General features: G+C 63.6%; 1 protein-coding gene across 1 annotated transcript in view; it reads left to right on the top strand.

Moving 5' to 3' along the window:
- KDM4B (lysine demethylase 4B) overlaps positions 1-17784 on the top strand; it is a 137890-nt gene extending 120106 nt beyond the window's left edge. The window contains 12 exon segments of the mRNA XM_025457058.3: positions 1426-1877; positions 2048-2168; positions 4191-4369; positions 6789-7011; positions 8503-8579; positions 8832-8887; positions 9102-9210; positions 13160-13380; positions 13382-13586; positions 13918-14037; positions 14570-14662; positions 15682-17784. Coding sequence (XP_025312843.3) covers positions 1426-1877; positions 2048-2168; positions 4191-4369; positions 6789-7011; positions 8503-8579; positions 8832-8887; positions 9102-9210; positions 13160-13380; positions 13382-13586; positions 13918-14037; positions 14570-14662; positions 15682-15858 — 2033 coding nt within the window. The 3' untranslated portion in view covers positions 15859-17784.
- The last annotated feature ends 3400 nt before the right edge of the window (positions 17785-21184 follow it).

The raw sequence follows: 21184 nt of genomic DNA, 5'->3' as shown, positions 1-21184 counted from the left end.
TCCCAAGGTCACCTGCACTTGTTCATCCCCCGTGGCTGGGGGGCAGGCCTGTCGCTTGGATGGGCTTTTATAATAAGAGGTAAAATGTGGGTGCAACCCCGAGCTCTGCATGCTTCGCCCGCCAGCGGCTTAGCATGGAGATGGATAGAACCCTGGCCCCCAGTTTAACCTTTCCCCAGGCCAGGTCAGGGAGACCAAGACCATAAAACAGATACCAGCAGCCTCCCACGGTGGCCTCCCGAGGACCATCAGCAGGCTGACCGCCTCATCCCGGGTTCCCCAGGACACCCTCGGTCCTGGGCAGCCCAGACGGTCACTGCCATCACTCCTTATGTGACTTCTTGCCCCTGAGAAGCTGGGTTGTACAGATGAGGGCCTGAGGTCATGTTCTCCAGCAGGGCAGGCCAGGCTCGAAGGTTCCAGGGCTTTCTGTGTTCCAGTGGGCCACCTGGCTGTCTTCATGGGCAGGGGTCCCCAATGCCAGGCGTGCCTCGCTCTGGGCACAGCAGGCCTCACGAAGGCCACCACCTGTGGCTGCTGTGACAGTGACCACAGACTCTTGGAGGCCTCACAGGTGTGGGCAGGGCTGGCTCCTGCTGGAGCCTCCAGGGCAGAGAGCATGTTCTCTGCCTTTTCCAGTTTTTGGAGGCAGCGTGTCCTCGGCTCATGGCCCCTCCATCGTCAGAGCCAGCCGGGCCGCAGTTCACCTCCCTCTGACCACAGCAGGGAAAGATCCCGGGCTTCCAGGGATCAACTCCCTGCTGGGCAGAGAGCTGGATACAGGGCTCGACCCCAGGACCCTGAGATCGTGACCTGAGCCACCCCGGTGCCCCTGGGGACCGTGATTCTGCCAAACGTCCCGCCATTCCCTTCGATCTGGTGAACTGGCCCCCAGTTAACAGGCCCCTGCAGACACGCCTCCCGGCCCCCTCCTTGCCCTGTCACCTGTCGGGACTCCCCTGGGACGGCCCTCCAGGCCCATCTGGCCCTTGTGTTCTGCTCAAGTGACCACTTCTCATGGTTTGCTCGTCGAGATTTAACTTTTAAAAATTGTATAGGATGCACGGTTTATTTAAGTGTAGAACTTACAAAGCCTGGACGCCGTCCCGCATCTACACCAGTCCTCAGGGAGGACATTCAGAGAGGCCCCCGGGCAGGAGCCCAGGACCACAAGCAGCTCTTCCCAGCTGCTTTCTTACCACTTAATTCCAGAAGGCCCCTTGAGCACTTGGCAGACCCCGGAGGGCGGGGACCCGGGGCCACCCCAGGCTCGGGCATGACTGGTTCTGGCCACCTGGGTAGCAGTTTGAGCTGGCGCGAAGCGTGTGTTTGGAGGGGAAGGTCGTGTCCTGCCTCGGCTGGGGGGGGTCGCGAGACGCATGGCTGCTGGCCTCACCTGTGACCGTCTTTCCTCTTTCCCCACAGAAGATGGGAGGGGCAAGCTGCGGCTGGCCAAGGCCAGGAGCGACAGAAAGAAGAAGAGCTATGGTCCCCCGCATCCCCACCACCCCCTCTTGCCCCAGCTGCCGCCACCCCCGCCCACCCAGTTCCCTGCCGAGGAGGCGCCCAGGCTGCCGCCCCCGCTGGAGCTCCCAATCCTGGCCCCGGGCCCCGTGCCGGCTGAGGAGACCCCCCCACCGCCACCTCTCAACGTCGTGCCCCCCGAGGCACCTGGCGAGGAGCCAGAGGTGAAGCCGCGCCCCATCATCCCCATGCTGTACGTGGTGCCGCGGCCCAGCACGGGGTGTGACAAAGGCCGCGTGTCCTGCCAGCAGGCCTTTGAGCACTTTGCCCAGAGGGGCCCCACCTGGAAGGAACAGGCGGCCCCCATGGAGCTGACGGGTCCCGAGGAAGAAAGCGGAGCCGGCGAGGTGCAGGTAGGGCCCAGTGGAGGTCCCTGGGGCCTGGGGATCCCACCTGCCCTGTGCTCCGGCCACCCCCTCCTGGGGCCTTGCACCCATGATTGGGGACATGCCCGCTGGGGGGCCAGGCACCGCTCTGCCCTCATGGGCCGGGCCTTCTGCACATGCCCCTGTTCCGCTTTCAGGCACCAGCCACGTTCTCCAAGTTGAAGATGGAGATCAAGAAGAGCCGGCGTCACCCCCTGGGCAAGCCGCCCACCCGCTCCCCACTGACCGTGGTCAAGCAGGAGGCCTCAAGTGATGAGGGTGAGGCCCCCAGACTCTTCCCCTGCATGGACCGTCAGGCCAGGCTGCCCCCACCCTGCCCACAGTGCTCCCCGCAGGGCCCCCCCGAGGCACGGCCCCCATCCCATCTGCCCTGTTTCCCACCTTGGGGTGTTCACTTTGTGCTAGTCCCAGGGCTTGAAACGAACACGGCCTGTGAGGGGCCGGCTGCAGGTCACTGGGGCTCAGACCAGAGCCCGCCGCCCAGAGCCCAAGACCATGGTGCCGGTTACCTTGGTGTGCCTCAATTTCCCTATCTGTAGAGTGGGGGCTGCCAGTCCCGAGAGGCGCCCTGCCAGGAAGGTGCAGGGAGCCAGTGCCTAGAAGGCGCGCCGCATGGTGCTGAGCCCGTGCCAGGTGCCGGGCATGCCGAGGCTGGGTTACCGCTCGTGCTGCTGTTTGAGGCTGTGGCACCTTCCGGGCACCTGCTGTCACGCTCTGCAAGAACCTCTCCTGCCCCTGTGCATCTTGTGGAAGCAGAGTGGACTCCGTTCCTGCCAGAGGCTCCCACCCCAGGCCTGGGCTGGCTCCCCCGCGGCCCCTGCACACCCACATCCCTAGTTGGCCCCCAAGGCAGGTGCGGGCCATGCCTTCTCTGTCGGGCTCCAGATCTGCTGGGAAAGCCTGGTGCCCAGTAGGCCCCGGGACACTCGTAGGGCGGGCGAGCGGGCGAGAGAGCAGAAGGACATGGTTGTGCCGGCCGCACCCCCGCATTGGAGTTTGGGAAATGACTCAGAGTTAGAGGATCGCAGGGCTCTGCGGGCCGGGGGACGTCCTGGCTCTGCCACCCCCGTGCCCCGCGTGCGGGAGCAGCACCACGCTGCCTGGAGGAGCAGGGGCGCAGCCGCTACCAGAGCCGCTCGTGACCTGAACTGTGGCCGGGCCGCCCCCTCGGCGGCCTCTTCCTGCCGCTGAGCCCTGGCCCTTGGCGGCCGCGGGGAGACCGGAGCACGCGCCATGTGGAGCTGGGGGCCGGGATGCCGCTGAGAGCCAGAGGCACGGCCTCTTGGGAAAATCCTGCTGAGCCAGCTTCAGCCTTTCGTGTAAGATGCACGTGGATTTTGCAAGTCATCTGGATGGCTCCTTTCATACTGAGTCAGCTTTGAGGGCTAAGGCAAGGAGGGATTCTGGAAGCTTCTGGGATCGCGGAGCCAGAGCCCCTAAGAGTAGAGGGAGCTTGTAGGAGGGCTGGAGGCAACCGGAGCCCTGCAGGCAGCTAAGGGCTGTTACATCATTTCTAGAAGGTGCCTCCAAGGCCTCCCAGAGCCCAGCTTGTGTCCTGCGATCTTTGGTGACGGGAGGCAGGCCAGCAGCTCTTGTCGCCTGCTGGGAGCCGGGGCCTGCCGGGGGCTTGCTCAGACAGAACAGTCCTGGCCCGAGTCAGGCCCAGTCCCCCAAGGCCGTAGAGGATCTGCACGTCCATCCCAGGGGGTCTGCGCTGACCTCCCCCTCACTGTCGTGAGTCCTGAGTCCCATACCCAGGACTCCAGGCTCCTGCTTTCTGTTCCCACCGTGCCTTGCCGGCCCAGCTGCCACAAAGGTCAAGGCCTCAGAAATGAGCCCCCACTTCTCAGGGCAGCCTCCTGCGGGGCACTGAAGCTCAGCCCTGTGTCCTCAGGAGATACAGTAACAGGACATCGGGGGGTTGGGGTGTGGCTGGCTGGTACCTGAGGCCAGCAGGGGCCAGCCGGGACAGGTGACAGGTGGGGTGGGGGGGACACGTGTTGGTGGCTTTCATCTTGGTGGTGATGCTAAGTCACTGGAGTGTGTTGGAGTACCCTTACCCCCTTCTCGACTCCCAGACGCACCCCTGGCTCAGCTCCGTTGAGCTCGGGGAGGCTGAGCCAGACCCGCCACGGCCATGGCCAGGGAACTGGGGACCTGTCACCCCCGCCTGTGTGCAGCAGTAAAGGCCCCGGAGGGCAGGGAAGGAAAGGTTCCTCAGGGCCTCCAGCCATGCCGAGGTTTCTCTCCGTCCCCTCCCGCCCTCCTGTTTTCCTCTAGAAGCCTTCCCTTTCTCCGGGGAGGAAGACGTGAGTGACCCCGAGGCCTTGAGGTCTTTGCTCTCACTGCAGTGGAAGAACAAGGCTGCCAGTTTCCAGGCCGAGAGGAAGTTCAACGCGGCGGCCGCGCTCACGGAGCCCTACTGCGCCATCTGCACCCTCTTCTACCCTTATAGCCAGGTGGGTGCCGGCCTGCGTCTATGTGCGCTCCGGCGTTTGCTCCGCCTGGGGGATCTCCAGGGGGTTGGTGGAAACCAAGAAGCCCTTTGCTGCGGGAACCGCAGTGAGATCCGTGCACAGAGCCTGGCCCGACGGGCCGCCTGACCCGACAGGCAGGACAGCCAAGGGGTCACAGGTGCATGCCCTTGGCGGTCCTGGGCACGTAAAGCCGAGGCTCCCTCGGAAGGGCTGCAGGGACGAGAGAGAGCCTGGTTTCTGAGTTTTACCAGAAAGTGACTTATTCACGGGCATGTGAACACAGCAGCCAGTTGGGGGGCACTGGCATGGAGGCAGGCAGAGGGCTGTCCCCTGCAAGCCCCTCGGCCTGCCAGGAGCAGCGCGGGGCTGGGCTGCGAGAGGCAGGCTGGGGCCAGGGCAGCAGCCTCGCTCCACCCACCAGGATGGACCAGCGAGGAGCCCCAGGTGGCCTCTGCCGAGCCAGGCACCCCCGCCCTGCACTCATTCCCACCTGGGCCCGGTTCTGTCCTGTGTTTCCCAAGTTGGGGACCTGGCCTCTCCCCACCCTCTGTCCTGGGCCGCCAGCCACCAGGTCCCGCCCTCTCAACCTCTGGTTCCTCCCTGTGGCTCCTCCCCAATCCTAATCTGCCTTCTAGATCTTTCCTCCCTCACCTGCCCTGGCAGGAGCCCTTTCTGTTGGTGCCTCACTGAGGCCCGGGCACATGTTCTGGAGGCTGCTCTGGCCATGTGCTCCTGGCTGGAAACTCCACCAGGCTCACCGCAGGCCCCAGACTCGCAGGATGCCCCGCCGTGCCCACAGCCACAGCGTGCTCCGTGCTGACCGCCAGGGTCCCTCCCATCCAACCTCACCAGCCTCCTCTCTTGCCAGATTCATTTTTTTTCTTTTTTAAATATTTTATTTATTTATTCACTAGAGTCAGACACACAGAGAGAGCCAGAGACACAGGCAGAGGGAGAATCAGGCTCCCTGCGGGGAGCCCATTGCAGGACTCAATCCTGGGACCGGGGGATCATGCCCTGAGTGAAGGCAGACACTCAACCACTGGGCCACCCAGGTGCCCTGCCAGACAGATTTCTGTTCATTCTTTGAGTCTCTTCAGTTGCCGTCTCTTCCATGAAGCCCTCCTGGATCTGCTGTCCCTGGGCACACCACACCCCAGTCTCTCCCACCACCTCTGCTCTTGCTCCGTGGTTATCTGCCCCTGGACTGTGAGTCCCTGGAGGATGGACTCAGTTGATTTTGTGTCCCTGGCTCCTAGCCTAGTACCCACTTAGCTAAGCGCCCCCACCCTGAGATCTGTGCCCCACACCAAGGCCAGCCGAGGCCAGGGTGCTTGTCTAAGGCACGGCTGCTTAGCGCTGCCTGGAGCGCCATCTCCAGGACAGAACACAGACGTCTTCTCCAGGCGTGTCCCTTGTTAGTGCTGCTGGGACTGGGAGTCAGGGTGCTGGGAGCTCCGCTTGAGACACAAATCTCCTTGTGCCCAGTGGCTAAACTTCACTGCACCCACAGTTCCGGTGGCATTCTGCTGCCAGAGCCCTTGGGGTCTGGGGCCAGGCCCTACTTGTCCCATGAGGCTGAGAAGAATCCTTGCTGGGCCTTCTGCCTGTTTGGGAACCAGCTGGTCCCTTAGCTTGAGGTGCCAGGTGGGGTGTACCCAGCGGAGCTTTTCCCTCCTGGGTCAGGAGCTGTGCAGAGTCTCCCTGCCACGCCCCTGTGGGTACAGGGAACCCCGCTGTCCTGAGACAGGCCTGGAGGGTGCTGGACCTGGTGCCACTGGCATCCTCTGTTCACGTGATGGGGCCTGGGGGGTCAGTGAGGACTGGGGTACAGCCTTTACAGGGCATACATCAGAGGTGGGGAGAACACCCGTATAGGTTCACAGAGTAGACAGTGGCAGGTGCTGGTCAGGACCACAGAGCACACAGCAGAGGTGGCGGGCTGGGCTCTAGAGCCTATACAAACAGACATCTGAATGTTCCTGGCAGTGAGAATGGTACATGCAAAGGCCCTGGGGCAGCATGGTGCCCAGCTCCTGGGGTGTTGGAGGCAGAGCGAGGAGGCTGGTGTGGTTGGAGCAGAGTGACCAAGGGGCATGAGGGCAGCAGGACAGTGTCCGTGCCAATGTGACCCTAAATGGGAGGGTTTTCAGCAAGGACAGGACAGGGTCTGTGTTGGAGGAGGATCTCTTGAGGGCTCTTGGGTCAGGGTTGAGGGCTGGGAGGGTGGGATGGGGCAACTGCAGGGAACAGTGAAGAGCAGGCTGGAGGGGGGAGGGTATTTAGAGGAAGAGGCTGCATAAGGGGCGAGCAGAGGGCAGAGTAAGGATGGCCGTGGTGCCCAGCCTGGTTTGCCTGCATCAGGTGTCTCCCCACTGAAGGCAGCCCCCTCCTCCTGCAGTCCCTACAGACTGAGAAGGAGGCTCCCCAGGCCTCACTCGGGGAGGGTCCCTCGGCTGCTCCTCCTTCCAAAAGTGGCCAGAAGACCCGGCCACTGATCCCCGAGATGTGCTTCACCTCCAGCGGTGAGAACACGGAGCCCCTCCCTGCCAACTCCTACATCGGTGACGACGGGACCAGCCTGCTGATTGCCTGTGCCAAGTGCTGCCTGCAGGTCCATGCCAGTGAGTACTGGGTCCGGGCCGGCAGCCGGTGGGGGAGAGCTGTGGGGTCTGTGGCACCCCCTGCTTCACCCTCCCTGGGTGGCCACACTCGGCTCTGGAGCCAGCAAGCCCCTTCCTTCTGGGCTGCTGCTTTGGGGTGTCACAGGACCTGGGCAGCCTTTCCCCTGGCTGGTTCTGGCGGTTCCACTGAGGCCTGTCCTCCCCTCTGGGTTCTGGCAGCAGCGGGAAGAAATGAGGTGCCCATCGCCTGATTTGAAAGTGCTATGAGGCTTCCAAACTCCACACTTTGGGGCAAGAGTCTGAGTTGATGATAAAGCTGAGATTCTAGAGTGGTCTTGGGGGTCCGATCTCTCTTTGCTGTGGGTGGCCACTCTCTCCCAAAGCCTGAGGGCCCGACTTAGCTGGAGACAAGAAAATGGATGTGGGCCCCCTTCTCAGGCATTGGGGCAGCAGGTGCGGGAATGAGCTGCCGGGACAGGAGGGAAGCTAGGTCTCCATCCAGCCCCTGCAGAGGCCTGCCCAGAGCTCATCTTGTCCCCTGGCTGGGAGCCTGTCCGCCCTGCCTTGCTGGGTCCAGGTGTGAGATGTGCTCCTGGGGGATGGCAGGGCAGGCCCAGGCTGAGCCCACCAGACAGACGTCTGGAAGGGCCTGAGTCGAGCTGCGCAGGTGGGGATGAGCCCAGGAGGCAGAGGCTCAGCATAGTTCCTAGAGACCCGGCCCTGGAGTGAGGTGGAGCCCCCTCTTCTTCCCGGAGTGTGGCCCCCACTGGGCCCCAACCTTGGCCAAGTGCCCCCAGGGCTCAGAGCAGGGGGGCCGGGCTCAGGCTGTCTTGTGGGGCTTCTGTAGGGACGCTTTCTGCTCCCCTGCTGTCCTGCTGTGTTTCCCTGGGACCCTGTGGCACTGGCCACGGCCCACTCCAGCCAGCAGAGCCCCCGTCTGCCAGGTGACAGGATCCCAGCTGGCGAGGAACTGCTGGATGATGACCCCGGGGGTGAGGCATGGCCCTCGCTCCAGGGCACGGCCTCTTGGCCCTCCGCCCTGCCTCTTTTCTAAGCAAACCACCTGGATGACCCAGAGGCCCCAATTTCTGATTCATAAGTAGTGATTTTGCCTGAACACAGGGCCCGGCCTGAACACAGTGTCCCTGAGGCCCACTGGGCATCGTGTACAGCTGCTGGGTCACTGTCCCGGCTTCCCAGCCTTGCCTGGCCTGCAGAGCCCGGGCAGGGCCTCTTAGACTAGACTGGAGACAGCAAGGGCTGCCCGGGCTAAGCAGCCCCGGCGGGGGGCCCCCTCTCCCTCCCCCTACCCGAGTTGCAAACAAACCATTTCCAGGCCATCCCGCTGTGCGCAGTGGCCTGGATTCAGGAGGAGAGGGTGGGGAAAGCAATTGCCCTAAATGCTGCCCCCGAATTCCAGGAGGCCCCGGCAGCTCTGCGCGGCCTGGCAGCAGATGCCGCCCCGTCTCAGCCGCACCCCCCATCTTGCAGGTTGCTATGGCATCCGCCCCGAGCTGGTCAACGAGGGCTGGACGTGTTCCCGCTGCACGGCACACGCCTGGACTGCGGTAACTCGCCCTTGCAGCTGGGTGGCGCTCTGAAAGCCGCTGAGGCTGTGGGGGCTCCCGGCTGGTCGCCGGGGTGACCCCAGGCTGGCTGGGTCTCCGTTTCTTCCCCCTGGCAGTGCAGGAAGCCCTTGCACTCCTGATGCACGCCCTGCCCAGGCCAGTCCCTTCCTGGAACAGGCCCCGGGGACGGGGACAGACAGGTGGCAGCCCTGCCCTGCACCCCCTCACCCCATGGCCGTCTGGTTCCCGCAGGAGTGCTGTCTCTGCAACCTCCGGGGAGGAGCCCTACAGAAGACCACCGACCGGAGGTGGGTCGAGGGTCTCCCCCTGGGTGTGCAGACCTGAGGTGTGGGGGCAGCGGTGGGGGGACCTGGAGGAGCAGCTGGCCCAGCACGTCACTAAGGTCCCGTCCTGTAAGCCCCAGCTGGCGGCAGTGACAGCGGTGGCGGCGTGGGGCGCAGGGGTGGGCCGGGAGCAGGGAGCACCCTGAGCCCTGACCCCAGCCTGCCCCCGCGCCACCAGGTGGATCCATGTGATCTGTGCCATCGCGGTCCCCGAAGTGCGTTTCCTGAACGTGATGGAGCGCCACCCCGTGGACATCAGCGCCATCCCCGAGCAGCGGTGGAAGCTGGTAGGTGCCCGGGCGTCGTGGGCCGGGGTGTGGGTGTGGGCCGGCTGGTGCCGTGGACTTCAGTTCGACCGAACCGGTTTCTTTTCTGGGGCGCCACAAAGCGGTGGGTGCTCTCCGCACCCACCCACGTGGGGGAAGCTGCAGTCCCCCTCCCCGGCTTTTCTAATAACCCTGACATCTACCCTGACAGCCTCCCAGCACTGTCCCACGCTGCTAACTGTGGCACGCCGCCGCGGCACGGACAGCAGAGCGTGACTGGCTTTACACACATTGAGCTGCCACTGCCCTCCCCCCCACAGCCTCCACTCTGCTCTCTGCACCCGGGACTGGGGTTATGCGGGACACGTCCTTCTGGGTCAGTTCCTCTCTGTGGGTGACGTCCTCAAGTCCGTCCCATGGCAGGATTTGCTTTTTGCAGCTGAGTAGTAGTCCATCGTGGGGCCACGCCATATGTCCTTACCCGTTCCTCCGCTGATGGACACTTGGCCGCTTCTGTGTCTTGGCCACTGCACATAATGCTGCGTGGACATGGGGGTGCAGATGCCTCCTGAGGTCCTGTTCTCATTTCCTTTGGGTAAACACCCTGTAGTGAAGTTCCTCGATCGTATGGTGGTTCTATTTTCTTTAATTTTAAGTACTCTCTGTACCCAACTCGGGGCTCGAATGCACACCACTGAGACCCAAGAGTTGGATGCTCTACCCCTGGGCCAGCCAGGCACCCCCAGTGGTTCTGAGTTTTCGAGGAACCTCCGTACTGCCCTCCAGAGCAGCTGCACCAGTTGGCATCCCCACCAGCAGTGCGACAGGGCTCCCCTCTGCCCATGTCCTCGCCGACCCCTGTGGTTTCCTGTTGATGTCAGCCACCCTGACAGGGCTGAGGTGGTCTCTCACTGTGGTTTTGATTTCATTTCCCTGGCGATGAGTGATGGTGAGCATCTTTTTCATGTGCCCGTGGGCCACCTATCTGGATGTCTTCTTTGGAAAAATATCTACTTAGGTTCTTTGCTAATTTTTAAATTGGAGGCTGCTTTTCTTCGCTGCTTGGTTGCAGGAATTCTGTAACCGGCTCCTCTTGATGCTCATTGCACGTCCCACTGCAAGGAGGGGACTGGACTTGGGTGGAGTGTGGCCCTGAGGCTCACGCCACCTCCTCTCACTGAGGATGTCACCCTGGGGGAGCCCCTGGGGCAGCAGGCAGGGTGGGCAGAGTGTGACTGTGCGGAGCCATGGTCCAGCCACGAGACTTTGGGCAGACCCCTTGACCTCCATGTGCCCCAGCCTTCCCATCTGTAAGTCGGGCGGCCCACGGCCTCCTGCGTGGTGGCATTAACTGGGCCCAGCCATCTGGCGCTGGTTGGGCCATGCGTGCACTGGCTCCTGCTCCCAGGCCCGTCATTACCGCCAGTTCACAGCTTTGCTGTGGGAATGTGCATGGTGGCTCTGACAGGGATGTGTGTCTCATGGCACCTGACCGCATCCGGCCGCCTGGGTGGTCCCAGGGGAGTCATTCCCCCAAGGCTGCAGGTGGGCAGGAGGCCAAGGGGGCTTGGGGCGTGGGCCTTGTGGGGAGTCCTGTGGGATGTGGTGCTCAGAGCCCATGGGTGTGGGGCCCCCTGGCAGGGTTGGGGGGACAGCCGGGGGGAGCCCGTGCAGGAGGGGCGGGGGCCCTGGGCCATGGAGCACAGGGCGGCCAGCGCCAGGCCAGCGCCTGCCTCATGGCTGCGGACAGGTGATTAGGACGAGGGCCTGCAGGTGATCCTCCAGGAACGCGGCGTGAAAGACTTCATTATTCAGGTGGAGTGATGGTGCGGCTCGCGGCGCGCGTGATAGATCCTCCCTCCCAGACGCTTTATGGATCATCTGACATTTCCAGCTTGCAGCCTCTTCATTACCAGCACTTGTAACGATGAATTAAAAATCCTTCTACATGAGGCTTACTTGTACTGCCTAATGGAGCCTCGCAAGGAAGCCGGCAGTTAACTCCTGCTTGCCCAGCCACCCGCCCACTCCCAGGGCCACGTGCTGGCCACAGGCTCAGGGGTGGCCCCTCCTGCTCATCTGTCCACCCGTTTGTCCCCACGACTGCCTGGCTTCTGGCCCTGGGCGCTGCGGGTGTCCTGTCTAGCGGGGTGGCCCGTGTGTACCATGGCCCAGGCCCCGATTGCCTGTCGGGTCAGCAGGATTAGTGTCTGTGCTCACCCCCGTCGCCAGGCTGGGCTGATCCCCGGAGGAACTTTGAGGTTGGGTCGGGCCTCTGAGTGGGAAAGATCAGCTTATGGGGGTACTGCAGCAGGGCTGGTGGGGGTCAGGCCCTCTTGTCGGCCTGGCCCTCTTGTCGGCCCTGCCGTGAGGCGGAGCACTGGAGGGAAGGTGGGCATTTGCCAAAGCAGGTTGGTGGGTGGGCACAAGGGGCAGGCTGAGGACATAGGACCTGGGGGGGTTCTGCAGGTGGGAGCAGCCTCCTGACCAGCGTCGCACCCGTCCGTGACCCCTGGCTCCTGCAGAACCCCACTCTCCACAGACCTCTGCTGCCCTCCCTGCACCCCCTGCTGCAGCCTCCAGGGGAGACCCAGACGCCCAGCCCCAGGGGGCTCCCAACTGAAGGCACAGTGTGGGGCGGGGGGCATCCTAACTGATGCAGAAGCTCCAGATGAGGGGGTGCCATGCCCGGGCTGAAACCTTCCTGCTGTCGGGCCCAGCCCTCGGCTTCCCCTGGGCCTGCACCGCGGGATGGGGGGGGCAGGGAGGGGCTCTGGCCCCGGCTGGGGGGTGCAGCGAGCCTGGCTCCGTGGGGGGAGCCTCCGCTCCGGCCCCGGGGCTGCTGCCTCCCCGCACCGTCCCTTCCCTGCGGAGGAGGCCCAGTACTGGAGGGTTAACGCAGCTCCCGCCCGCCGTGTCCGCGCCGCCCCGCAGGCTGGCGGGATTAGGTATTGACAGTTTAATAATGAGATCTCATTGCCATCGATCGGCGGCGGGCGCGCTCCTGCGGCGCCCTTTGCTGCGCGGCTTATCTGGCTTTTGAACATGGTTTACAGAACGATAAAGGCCCGCTTAGTAAATGCTCAGAGTGACGGCAGTGGGTGTGGGGGGGTCGGGCTGCCCCACGGCGCAGACCTGGCGGGGTGGGCGCAGCCCCGTGGAGGAGGCGACTCCATGGTGCCTCATATTCAGAATTAAGGTAGGATTCCCCATTGAGTCGGGCTCCCTGCATGGAGCCTGCTTCTCCCTCTGCCTGTGTCTCTGCCTCTCTCTCTCTCTCTCTCTCTCTCTCTCTGTGACTATCATAAATAAATAAAATTTTTTTAAAAATTAAAAATTAAAAAAAAATAAAGTATATGGTTGAGTAGCTTTTAGTACATTCACAGAGTTGGGCAACCATCACCGAGATCTAGTTCCAGAACATTCCATCTCCCCAAAAAGAAACTCATCCCCATCACCCCTTCCCCAGCGCCCCCCCAGTCCCCTCCCCGTCCGTGGAGGAGCCCGTCCTGGACTTGTCCCACACGTGGACTCACACGCTGCAGGGCCTCCTGTGTCTGGTTCCCTCCCTGAGCGTTGTGGGCTCAGGGTCCGTCCCCGGGGTGGCGTGTGGGTGCCTGGCTCCTATTTGCAGCCGAGGGACGTGCCCATGGGTGACTCTTCAGTGCCTGCTCCAGGCAGCTAGACCCAGAGGGTGTGTGGCGAAGAATCCGGAAGTGCTCCTGCAGGAAGCCGCTGGCTGGGTTTGGGGGCCTCTCCACCACGGTCAAGACCCCTGGCCACATACTTACCTGGCAGGGGAGATACCATGATCAAGACCCCTGGCCACGGGGAGCTCTGCGGGCTTTACCACGCTGCCTCCACCCATCCAGCCATGCGGGCCACTGCCTTCCGGCCCGGGGTCTTGAGGGCCATTCCAGGGAGACCACCCTGGGGGTCTTCTAGCCCCATGTCCTCTGTGTCCCCCCAGAAGTGCGTGTACTGCCGGAAACGGATGAAGAAGGTGTCGGGAGCCTGCATCCAGTGCTCCTGCGAGCACTGCTCCACCTCCTTCCACGTGACCTGCGCCCACGCCGCCGGGGTCCTCATGGAGCCTGACGACTGGCCCTACGTCGTCTCCATCACCTGCTTCAAGCACAAGTCAGGGAGCCACACGGTGAGCGCCCAGCCCGCCCCCGCCCGCCCTGCGGCCGGCCGCCCACGCTGACGCAGCCCCGTACCCACGCCCCCAGGTCCAGTTCCTGCGGGCCGTGTCCTTGGGCCAGATGGTCATCACCAAGAACCGCAACGGGCTCTACTACCGGTGCCGGGTCATCGGCACCAGCGCGCAGACCTTCTATGAAGTGAACTTTGACGACGGGTCCTACAGCGACAACCTGTACCCGGAGAGCATTACCGTGAGCGGCGCGCGGGGCAGGCGCGGGGCGGCCATCGGGAAGCCGGGAGGTGGCCCTGTGGGGCTGCCCAGGGCCCCCTGCAGGAGAGGTGCTGCTGGGTTCTGCAGAAAGTTCTAGACGAGCCTGCAGCGGGGTGGCCCCATACAGCCAGGCCCCCACACCCACACGCTCGCCTGGAGAGGTCAGGCCCAGAGCGCCACTTGCCTCTCTGCTTGCTGCCAACACCTGTCAGGACGAGTTCAAGTGCCCGGCATGGCGTGGGGCGGTGCTACAGCCCAGCAGAGGCCACGGGCCTGGTGGCCTCACCTCCCTCCACCTTCTTCCCCTGCAGAGTAGGGACTGTGTCCGGCTGGGACCCCCACCCGAGGGGGAGTTCGTGGAGCTGCGGTGGGCGGATGGCAACATGTACAAGGCCAGATTCATTTCCTCGGTGATGAGTCACGTCTATCAGGTGAGCAGGCCCCTGCTTTGCAGGCGGAGGGACGGAGGGCTGGGCGGGTCCTGGCCAGCTCCTGCTGGGGACTTGATGCTCGTCTGCTTGGCGTAAATGCTCAGGATTCGTTAGGTCTCGGTTGTCCCCAGAGGGCTGTCTCCCCAGTTCCCTGTGTGTGACACAACATTCATAACATAAAACTTACTGTTTTAAGCATTTTTAAGTGTACAGTCCAGTGCTCCTGATTTTTTTTTTTTTTAATCTATGGGGCTGTGAGTTTCTTCCCATGATTATGGGAGAGAAATTATGTAGGAACCTGAAATCTTGGGGAAAAAATCACCCACATTCCAGCAACCAGAGTCGATGGCCACTAATCCTCAGCTGTTTTGCTTTCTCCTGTATCTGTATTTCGCCAGCACTCGTATCTCTTTGTCACACCCCTACACGCCATCCCTCTCGCTGCCCTTGCTCTGTGACCTGGGCACCCCGGAGCAGTGCCCTCCGCGGGAGGCAGCAGAGGCCGCCCTTGAAAACTGCACCCCCTTTGTAGGTGGAGTTTGAGGATGGGTCTCAGCTGATGGTGAAGCGTGGGGACATCTTCACCCTGGACGAGGAGCTGCCCAAGAGGGTCCGGTCGCGGCTGGTAAGTGGTGTGGCTGAGCAAGGTGGGGGCTGTCCCCGGAAGTCCTTAGGGGTCCCCAGGGAAGCGGCCCGTGGTAGCCTCGATTCCCCCTTGTCCTTGGTCCCAGGGAGGGACCCCGGTCAGTGGTGGGAAGGGCGGGTTGCAGGGCTGGTGATGCCTGGCCAGGGGGAGGTGCACCTGCGGGAGCTCCCCCCACCTTGGTGCTCAGCGGTGGTCACCCCAACACAGAGCCTGAGCTCCAGCCTGGGCGGTGGCGGCGCAGAAACGCTTTTGCACAGCTCCCCCCTCTGAAAGGGAACTGAAAGGGAACAGCCCCAGGGTCGAGGGACGGTGACTGGCCTTCTCTCCCAGGCCTTTGCACTTGTGTATCTGTCGTGTTTAATCCAAAGGCAGGGTTTTGAGGAGCAGGCGGCTGTGGCAGGCGGTGAATGAGCTCAAAGCAAGAGCTGGTGCGGGTCACACCGCTGACCGCAGACCCCAGGTGCCCGCGGGGAAGGGCAGGGTGCAGACAGAGCCGGGCCTTCTGACAGTGACACGGGTCGCTGCCTCTGCGTGAACCCCCTGCCGTGCATGCGAGCCTCGCAGCAGGCAGGGCCCGGGCACAGGGGCCGGCCCCCCTAGCCCCTGGCCCCCAGGGGGGGCGGGCGAGCGGAGTCCCCGCATCAGTCTGTTGGGGCTGCTCTGGCGAAGCTCCGCTCTGGGGGTCCCAAGGTACCGGCGGTGGCGTTTCTCACGGTTCTGGAGGCTGCACGTGTGGCATCCAGGTGTGGGCAGCTCCGGTGGCCGGGACCACAGCTTCTGATCCATGGATGCCTCCTCGGGTCTTCCCGCGGCTGGAACGAGAGCGACTCCGGGGGTCTTTCTCCTTTAGGGGCCCTGACTGCATTGACGGGGGCCCCACCTCCTGACACAGGCCCCTGGGGGGGTAGAGCTGCAACCCATGACTGCGGGGGGATGCGGGGCTTGGGCCCCCACGCCCCACCGCCCCGCTAACCCCTGTACCGTCTGCTCTCCTGCAGTCGCTCAGCACGGGGGCACCTCAGGAGAACACCTTCTCGGGGGAGGAGGTGAAGGCCGCCAAGCGCCCGCGGGTGGGCACCCCGCGCGCCCCCGAGGACTCAGGGCGGAACCCGGACTACCTAGCGTTCATGGAGAGCCTGCTGCAGGCGCAGTGCCGGCCCGGGGCCCCCTTCTAGGACAGCCGGCCGCCCGGTGGCCCCCGAGGCCCAGCAAGGCAGGCGGCGGCGGGCCCTGGCGTGTGCTTGCTGTGGATTCCTGTCCTCGCCTCCCACCCCGGTCCCCCCGAGGGGCCGCCCGGCTCCGCGTGGCGACAGGAGCCAGCGGGACGCCGGCACGCGGCCCGGACTCAGGGAGCAGGGCCACGCGGGCTCTGGGGGGGGCCCGGCCGGGGACTCGCGCCACCCCCACTACTCAGATTCGTAAACCATGTAAGCTCTTCTCGAAAAGGTGCTACTGCATTGCCTGCCTCCTGAGCAGCCTTTGAGATTGTGACTTCTGTACATACATCACCTTTGTGAGGCTCTTTCTATAAATACCTATTGTTTAAAAAAAAAAAACACGAGAAAAAAAAAGGAAAACGAGGAAAAGGAAAAAAATCCCCCACATTGTTTTCTAGATTTGTGGCTTTAAAGAGGAAACAAAACAAAACAATTATTTTTTCTCAGAACCAGGATACGCTGAGGGAGATAAAAGCATCTCGTTTTTCGGGGTTCCGTTTTGTTTTGTTTCGTCATGTTTTAAGACCTTGCCTGTCTCGGCGAGTGAGCGGCAGGGAGGTGCCTGGGAGGCCGGCAGGGTGGCCTTTCTCTCCCCCGGCCTCGGCGAAGGTCTGGGCGGCTGGCACCGCCTCCTTGGCCAGCGTCCTCGCTCTCTGCACCCACGGGGGGCCACCGCTGGCCGCCAGCGCCCCCGAGCCCCCCTCGGGTCTGCGCACGCCTTCACAAAATAACCGCCCTCTCTCCTGGTTTGCTCCATCTTTCGCTTCTTCCTCTCTTGAGAACCACCCCCGCTTGGCGGAGGCCCCCAGTGTTTGCAGAAGGCCTCGGTGGCCGCAGGGCGTCCCCACGCCCGGCCTCCCGTGGCCCTCCCCGGGTGAGCGTGGCTGGCCCGGCTGTTCCCAGCGGCCGCCTGGGGAGGGGGCACGTGGACCCACACAGGCCTCCCTGGTGGCCCGAGTCCGGCTGTGTCCCCAGGCTCTGGCCACCCAGGCATCCCCCACCCCACCCCACCCCCATGTCGGCTTCTGCCCCAGGTGTGCAGGGGCGCCCGCCTTGGACCCCAGGGGGCTGGGGCGTCCCGTGCCCCTTTTGAGAAGCATGGACCAGTGTGTCTGGGGGACAGCGAGAGAACCGCTGCCGGCAGCCCCGAGCCGAGAGCCACCCGAGCCGAGAGCCATGGGTTGGGTGCGTGAGAGCGAGCTCGGAGGGGCTTGGGCCCCGCCACATGCCCCAGGGAGCCTTCCCCAGCGCGGCGGCCCTTGCTGTCCTGCCCAGGGATTGACAGCTTAATTTGCTTGTGTAAAAAAAAAAAAAAAAAAAAAAAAAAAAAAAAAAAAAAAAAAAATTAAAAAATTTAAAAAAAGTGTTCCGATGGTTTTCAGGCCAGAGAGAACCATATAAGGAGAACGGAAAGAATGTAAATGAGCCGAGAACTTTCATTTCCTTGGTGGGGGGCGGGGGGCAGGTGCCCTGGAGCAGGGCGGTGGCGGGGGTCCGAGGGGCACCAGCCGGGATGTGGGGGTTCCCCTCTGCATGCAGCAGCCCCGCCCAGATGCCGGCACTGTGTTCATATGTAGTTTGAAAATGCTATTTATATTGTAAAGAGAACGAACAGAAGTGGGCTGGCCCTCCGGGTCAGGGGTGGGCCGCACCCCGCAGGGTCTCTCTGGGTCTGGGGTGACGCGCAGACAGGCCGCGGCTCAACACGGGGAACGCGCATTTCCCCACAAAGGTATATCCGTGTCTATGTACAAAAACAAAAGACAAAAAACCCTACCCACCCTGATTTTTCTCCCAAGATTAAGGATGCGCTGTATTTTTGCCTAATTTCCCCTGCCTCTAGGTTCATAATGAATTAAAGGCTCGTGAGCACTGCGAATTACAGCTCGCTGTCGTGGCGGTGTCTTCATTTCTGAGTGGGCGCTGGGAGCAGGGGTCTCCCCGTGTCCCCGTGGGGGGCACCTGGGCCGCTGCTCCCACGGCCCCCGGGGTGTGGGTGAGGCCTCCCCGGGGGATGCTGGCTGGCAGGGCGGCCTGGACCCCCGGCTCCCGCTCTAGCCGCGTCCCTCCACGGCGTGTGTCCTCCGCAGACCCTCTCTCCGCCCAGGCTGGGGCCAGCGGTGGCCGGGGTGGTGGCCAGTCCCCCTCAGAGACACCCCTTGCTCGTCTGGGGCCCGTGGGCACCCTCTCCCGCCGCCCCCCTGACCTCCCGGTTCCAGTGACTTCTGAGCCAAGGAGCATGCCGGACCGTGGGGTCGGCCAGACCCCTGCCCCCGTGAATGTGCCGCCCCTCCAAGTCCTGGGGGTGCAGCACCAGGGCAGCTGGTCTGAGCTCTGCCCTCGTGGAGGCAGCGGCAGTGGGAGAGGAAGTCAGCCAGGAAGTAAGGCTTGCCCGGCGAGGAAGAAAGCAGAACGGGGAGGAAGGCTTTTACACAGGGCGTCTCGAAGGAGATGGTGGCATGGCCGGCACGGTCTGTGCAAAGGCCCTGGGGCAGTACCAGGCCTGGTGTGTTGGAGGCCCAAGTGACCGGGGCAGAGAGAGGAGGGGAGATGGGGACACACCACGTGGGGCCTTGGGGATCCCAGGGAGGACAGGGACTTTGACCCTGAGGGAGGAATGGGGCCTGGAGGGCTGTGGGCAGGGAAAGGCAGGCCTGATGGGGTGTTCGCGGACCCTCTGGTGGCTGCTGTGGGGAGGCCACGGGGGGTGGAGGGTGCAGGGGCAGGGGAGCCTGGGACCAGGATGCCGGGGCCTGAGCACCTGGAAAGGTGGTTTACCACTAAGTGGGGGGGGGAGACCAGCTCAGACCTGAGCGACGGCCCCACATGAACCCACGGCGCATACACGAGTCTGGGGGCCGTTAGGAGATGCCAGCGTGGGGCGGGGGGGGGAGCGTATGCACCAGATGCCCCACACGGGGGTGCCCATCTCTGGGCCTCAGTTTCTCCCCAGTGCAGGCATCCTTCTGGGTGGTTGCATCCTGAGCACCAGTTTCCTTTGATAAAATCATCCGGGCACTGCTGCCCTCACCCCACTTCCCAGATCCTCCTTTTCAGGGGGCCCCTGCCTCCAGCGTCCTCTCAACAGCCCCAGGACTCAATTTCCCCGTCTGTGGCACTGACTGGCTGGGTCAGCATCCCCACACCCCCGCCCCAGGGGCCTGGCAGCCACGATCTGCCCGCCGCCCCGAGGAGGGGGCCGCTGGCCCGGGTGTCTGGCCTGGCCACGGAGGACCTGCTGCTTCCCACGCGGGTGTGCAGCCGTGCGGAGCCGCTGCGGGACCCAGGGTGCCCAGGGGCTGGGCCCTGGAGAGAAGCCTGAGGACAAGGGAAAGACAGCTGCTGCTCCTCTGGAGTTTGGGGTTTGGGAAAGCAGGGGGACCCCAGAGCAGCTTTGACACCTGCCCCCACGGACCGGAACAGGCAGGGACGGGGGACAAGCTGGCAGTCACGGAAGTCGGCCCGAGAGGGCGTCCGGAGGCCCTTCGGGGAGGTGATGTTTGAAGGATCTGAGCCCCCAAGCGACAGCCTATGAAAGACCCGGGGCAGCTGCACAACGTGGTGAGTGCACCGTCCGAGGACGCGGCCCGGCGGCCTGGGGGGGCCCAGGCTGGCTTTCCATCTGTTTTTGTAAATAAAGTTTTATTGGCACCCTCTGTGCGCACTTGTTTAGTGCTCATCGGTGGTGGGTTGTTTTTTTGTTTTTGTTTTTGTTTTTTTTATTCATAAGAGACACAGAGCGAGACAGGCAGAGACAGGCAGGGGGAGAAGCAGGCTCCATGCGGGGAGCCCGATGCGGGACTCGATCCTGGGACCCCAGGATCACGCCCTGAGCCGAAGGGAGACGCTCAACCACCGAGCCACCCAGGCGTCCCATCCATGGTGGCTTTTGCGCTGCAGCAGCAGAGCCAAGCACCGGCCACGGAGACAGAGATCAGCACCTGGCCCCTTACTGACCAAAACGTGCTCTTCTCAGACCTAGAATAAGCGGGAGGCCGCAGCCCCCACCCCCTGTGGCTACCTTCCCGGGGGGGGGGGAGCAGCCCTCGGGGCCCAGACCCCCGCCCCCCGTCTCTCAAAGGCCGCCCCTTAACGCCACCTGCGCCTGAGCACCCCTCCCCCTCCAGGACTTTGACCCAAGGACCCCCCCTCATCCATCCATCATCCATCTGCAGGGCAGGCGGGGCTCTGGCCTCTAAGCCTCTGCACCCTAAAGTGGCCAATGGCCAAGCCCTGCAGGCTGTCCCCCGCCCCCCGAGTCACCACCTGTGTCCAGGGCAGAGAAGGACAGTAGACAGGCCTCCGTTGGCCTCTGCGGCCTGTGACCCCCGCTGTCACAGTCCGTGGCTGTCGTGATGGTGCTGAAACCCCTGTGCGGTCCCCTCCCCGCCAGCCTCCGCCCACGTGCCCCCCGGCCGCCCGCCACCCCTCGGGGACAGAGAGTCACAGCCCCGACATAACGCCGAGGCCCCAGGAGCCAGCCAGGCGCAGGCTCGGGCGGGGGGGGCGCTCGGGGCGCCGGCACTGTCGGCAGCCGCCGTTATTTATGGATTAGATTTACTTAGTGCTTTTGCTCTGTTAACGGAGAAAATAAGAATTATTTGCTGCCACGGGCCGCCCGAGGGGTGACACATGGTGGCGGAGGCGAGGCCAGGAAGAGTAAGTATCCAGGTGCCTGGCGTCCCTGCGTGGCATCCATCCTGGCCGCTCAGCAAGCGACAGGGACAAATGACTCCCCGGCGGCAGCAGCCCGGGCAGGGCGAGGCGGGGGCCTCTCCCGCGCACCCCGCGGGCCTCAGCGCCCCTTGCCGCTGGAGCACAAGACCCGAGGTGCGCAGGGGAAATAGGGTGTTTGAAGTCGCCTCTGTGGCACCGGCCCCTGGGGGGCGGCCCTGACCCCCTGGACCACAGCTCTGCTGTCCCCGGGTCGGCTTCCTGGGGTCGCGGCGACCACGGACCACAGCCGAGTGGCTCAGAACAGTGGGCACAGACTCTCAAAGTCCTGGAGGCCACTTGTCCGAAATCCTGGTGTGGCTCTCAGAGGCCCCGGGGCACCTTCCCTGCCTCCTCCCGCCTCGGTGGCCCCAGTGTCCCTCGGCACGCGGCCGTCTCGCTGTGGCCTGGGTCCTCCCCGACCCTCTGTCTCTGGGGCCCGTCAGCCTCTGTCTTGTGAGGACGCCAGGCGTGGATGCAGGGCCCACCCGGGGACCCCGGATGCTCTCCTCTCACGACCCTTCACTACACTCGCAAAGACGCTTGATTCCAAATCGGGTCCGAGGCGGGA

Source organism: Canis lupus, chromosome 20, assembly GCF_003254725.2.
Source record: "Canis lupus dingo isolate Sandy chromosome 20, ASM325472v2, whole genome shotgun sequence".
Taxonomy (NCBI): Eukaryota; Metazoa; Chordata; class Mammalia; order Carnivora; family Canidae; genus Canis; species Canis lupus.
The sequence above is the reverse complement of the archived record's forward strand: the minus strand, read 5'-3'. Positions and strand labels throughout refer to the sequence as shown.